At 42.1% G+C, this 3,930-nt stretch overlaps 1 protein-coding gene across 3 annotated transcripts; it reads right to left on the bottom strand.

Moving 5' to 3' along the window:
• Nucleotides 1–303: 303 nt before the first annotated feature.
• LOC140775188 (calcium-dependent protein kinase 26) lies at nt 304–3,502 on the bottom strand. 3 transcript variants are annotated; one of them, XM_073118481.1, is made up of 5 exons: nt 3,236–3,502; nt 2,141–2,904; nt 1,759–2,055; nt 780–1,199; nt 304–696 (listed from the first exon to the last, which is right to left on the bottom strand). In XM_073118481.1, exons 2-5 carry the CDS (start codon nt 2,718–2,720, stop codon nt 425–427), a joined length of 1,569 nt encoding a protein of 522 aa, XP_072974582.1. In that variant the 5' UTR covers nt 2,721–2,904; nt 3,236–3,502; the 3' UTR covers nt 304–424. The 3 variants fall into 3 exon arrangements, with proteins under 3 accessions (XP_072974582.1, XP_072974569.1, XP_072974577.1); XM_073118468.1 differs by having other exon boundaries at nt 2,141–2,868; XM_073118476.1 differs by lacking the exon at nt 3,236–3,502 and having other exon boundaries at nt 2,141–3,179.
• Between the last annotated feature and the right edge of the window lie 428 nt (nt 3,503–3,930).

Raw genomic sequence — 3,930 nt, 5'->3', positions numbered from 1 at the left:
GGACAGAGGAATGGATAAGTCAATATAATCCAAGGTTGTAAATATATGCTGGAGAAGCTCTGGCAGTGATAGTTTCACAGTTCTTGAATCTATCAAGACAATAACATTCAAATCAAGAATTCTACATGACCCTGTACCACGTCATGAAGTAGGAACGTTTATTGATGAAGAGGACTGTACTTGAGCAACCTAGATCATAAGAAAAAATGAACCCAACACAACTATATCACTACTCATAATCATATATGACAAACAATAGATAGCATAACTGTTCGAGATTCACACCAACTGCAAAGATCGAAGAACATAACCAAGATTGGCCAATTTATGGCAGCAGAGTTCTTTCTCATGATTAAGCTACATTCCTGAATCAATACATTCTGTGTTACAGTATCCCCACCCTATCATCAAAGTCAGACAACAGTCAACAAACAAGAGAGGACCTAAGAGACGGTGTATTTGAGATGTGTGTGCATGACGCCCAACGTATGACCGATTCTGTAACCATGAGATCGAGCTGCTCGAGCTCTCCAAGCCCAATTGTGTGATTCCTTCGACTATGGATACCAATCACTACTCTAGAGGCAGTTGCTGTGCCCCTTCTAACCTCGGCCACCTTGTTATCAGAAACCTTAATATCACAGTTGACGCACAAAGAAGAATCGGGAGATGCAGCAATCTTTCCAAAGCTGAGGTCTGCGATTCACAATGATGCAGATCAGACGAGTTTGCAGAATTGTAGATAGGAAATAACGGGAAAAAAAAATGTGATTTTTCACCTTTATCAATTGAGTTGCCATTCAATGCCTCACTAGTGAAATCCAAGAAGTCTTCTTGCACAGTGGTGCGAGGTGGGCTGAAGAATGAAAAGCTTGACATTGATGGAATTTGTGGGGAGAATATAGCACTGCTAGGCTCGCAGCTGCTGCTGAAGGAGAAGGCAATGGAAGGAGAACAAGGTGTACTATCAACAATGAAGGTGGAGAATGATGATCTGCAAGTAAATGCAGGAGAAGATTGATCTGCGAGGAATTGACAAGGAATGGGTGAACTAGTACTAAAGCTCACATCACGACTGCGAGATGCAAGTGGGGTAGCAAAGGAGCATGATCCCAAATCTGATTGTCCGTAACTACTTTCATTGCTTCGTCTGCATGAAACTTGTCTCTGGTCAGTGTGATCTTTTATCCAGGAGTGATCTGCACAAAACCAATAGAAGAAGTTTACAATCCTGCAAGTGTCGAGAAGAAACCAAGAGAAAATTCTATGTTTAGACACGAAAAACTTGAAATACAGTTCCCATGCATAACTGCCCAAGTAACTCCAATCAGGGCAAAAGGGAAGTACTTGAGATATTAGCGGACAGTAACAATAGTAAATAGTGGACCTATTATCATCACTTTGTTTTATTATTTGAGATGGAAAGATGATACAGAAAAAAGGTTGAGTGACTGGCTTCCATCTGTCCTATTCATATACTGGACATCAGCAACTTCTCAAAACAGAAACACAAAAGTTAAAGTATTCATGGAAGATCTGCGTATGTTTAAACTTATATACTTCCTCTCTTACAATAAATGATCATGTTTGGCAATGTTGATGTGAACTTATTGTAATTCACAACTTAAAAACAACAGGGACAGAACCAAGGCAAGGTTAGTCTCACAAAAGTGGGGAAGAAGGATCACAACACTACAACTTATCCTTTAGCTAGCAAAGTTAAAAAGTTACTAAATATTTAGAAGACATGCAGCTTACCAAGAACTTGCCAGGCTGTGAGTCTCTGGGCAGGATCTCTTCGTAGCATTCCAGCAATCAAATCCTTAGCAGAATCAGATACTCTATCCCAGGGATCACTAGGGAACTTTAGATCAGCAGATCTAACAGACTCAAAAATCCTTGACTTGGTCTTCCCCCAAAAGGGTGGCATCCCACTAAGAAGGATGTAAAGAATAACCCCTGCACTCCAAACATCAGCAGCTTCATTGTATCCCCCTGCAAGTACCTCTGGAGCTATGTAAAAAGGACTTCCCACAGTACCAGACAAATTCTGCCCTGTTGAATCAAATCCAAATTCAGATTGCAAACTAACAGATTTCTATGAATTGAACACGAGATAGTCCTAAGATTATGAAAATACCAGGAGTTATGTAGGTTGCAAGGCCAAAATCCGCAAGCTTGATTGGTGAAGACAACGATTTTGTAGCCAGGAGAATGTTCTCTGGCTTAAGATCGCGGTGAACAATCCCCTTATCATGGCAATACATCACTACCTCAATTAAATGGCGGAACAGGACAGCTGCCTCATGCTCGGAGAAGCACCCATGTTTCTCGAGGCGGTGGAAGAGCTCCCCACCTGCACAAAGCTCCATGACGAGATGCACAAAGTCCTCGTCCTCATAGACAGCCTTGAGATCGACGACATTGGGGTGGCCGGAGAGCTGGGTCATTACCTCTATCTCAAGCTTCACGCTCCGAAGGTCCTCAGAGGAGACAAGTCGATCCTTGGCAATGGATTTGCAGGCAAGGGTCTCGCCGGTCAGCATGTCAGAGCACAACCTGATTACCCCAAATTGCCCCCAACCCAGTTGCTCCCCTAATACGTATCGATCTCCCAAGTAAGAGATGTGTGGAGTTTCGAGGATTGAATTGGCGAGTCCAGGTACCTTGTAGCAGCAGTTGTAGGGTAAATCAATGATGTTGCCTTTCGCAACGGCCATCACACGGAGCTCGAGCTCCAGGCGGTAGGCTAAAGCTCTCTCCTTCACGATCTCAACCAACTTATCCTTCTTCTTCTCAAACTCTTTGCAACCTCAACGCAAGCTCTTCGATCTGGGACCAAATCCTAATGTACCCATTGCTCCGAAACTGAACATTCGAGCGGGAAAGTAGGAAAAATACAAACTTAAACAAAGTCGCAAACAAAAAAAAATCAAATCTTTAGCACATATTCCTGGACAAGAACTAGAAACTAACGAGTTTCCTACAGATCCAAACGCTCTTCTCAGAAAACCCACACCCAAATAGAAATCACCAAAGAAACCCCACGAAAACCCTAGATCATCCAGATCAACCCGTATTCCAACAAAATTCCGAGCGATATAACCCCCAACCGAGCAATAAAACCCCAAAAACGACTAAAATTCTCCAGATCCAACCAACCGAGTCCAAGTAAACCCTCCCCCCCCAAAAAAAAAAAAAACTCAATTTTTAACTCGTTGGAGAAGAAACCCACCTTGCGTGAAGGAGAAGAAAGACTAGAAGCGGAGAGAGGCGAAGGAAACGGAAGCTCAACTCCACCGCATCGCTGGTTCCAGCGCGACTCGACAGCCGAAGCAAGTGGGGGTCAGATGTCGGCGCTCTCACGGTTTTCCGGTGGTGGAAGCACCCACTTTTGATTATTTAAAAATATACAATTTGAAAGCGGACCTCTTTATTGCTCACATTTCATCACTCCTCTGCTTACCCCCCTTCCTTCCCCAAACTCACACTTTTCCAATTAAAGGCTTCGTTTTGACTTGTTACTTGGATTTCATAGCTTTGTTGTCGTCCAAGGAAACCTCCCCAAAAGAGTCAAGGTCTTCTATCAACTCCTAATTAGGATCAGCCAAAAAAAATTGTACTAATTTGTACATAATTTGAATTATTACCATTCTTGGTTGGTGATATTTATGGCGTAATTATTAATCTAAATTATATATAGAAAAAAGAGTAATAACTTTATTGATAGAAATAGTTGTCTTTTATCTCTTACACCGATATAGAATCTACTCCTAAGTATGAGTACAGAGGTTATGTGATCGACTCCAACTGCAGCTCCAAATAATTACTGTGAAGAAAAATTATTTAGTTATTTGTGGTACTTAATGACTCGACGGTGTGGTTGGCTTAGAGCAGTAATTTGGCAGCGCGATGACTTAAACCAATGTC

Source organism: Typha angustifolia, chromosome 2 (genome assembly GCF_048772165.1).
Source record: "Typha angustifolia cultivar Huaian chromosome 2, ASM4877216v1, whole genome shotgun sequence".
Taxonomy (NCBI): Eukaryota; Viridiplantae; Streptophyta; class Magnoliopsida; order Poales; family Typhaceae; genus Typha; species Typha angustifolia.
This window is presented reverse-complemented; position numbering and strand designations above follow the sequence as displayed.

Bases quoted from the DNA above. Each gene is read 5' to 3' on its own strand.
- LOC140775188 (XM_073118481.1), bottom strand. From the start codon at position 2,720: ATGGCCGTTGCGAAAGGCAACATCATTGATTTACCCTACAACTGCTGC. The intron at 1,200-1,758 runs GTAAGCTGCATG...GGTTTTGTGCAG, and splicing joins CACAGCCTGGCAAGTTCTTG to ATCACTCCTGGATAAAAGAT. The intron at 697-779 runs GTGAAAAATCAC...TGTGAATCGCAG, and splicing joins TGGCAACTCAATTGATAAAG to ACCTCAGCTTTGGAAAGATT.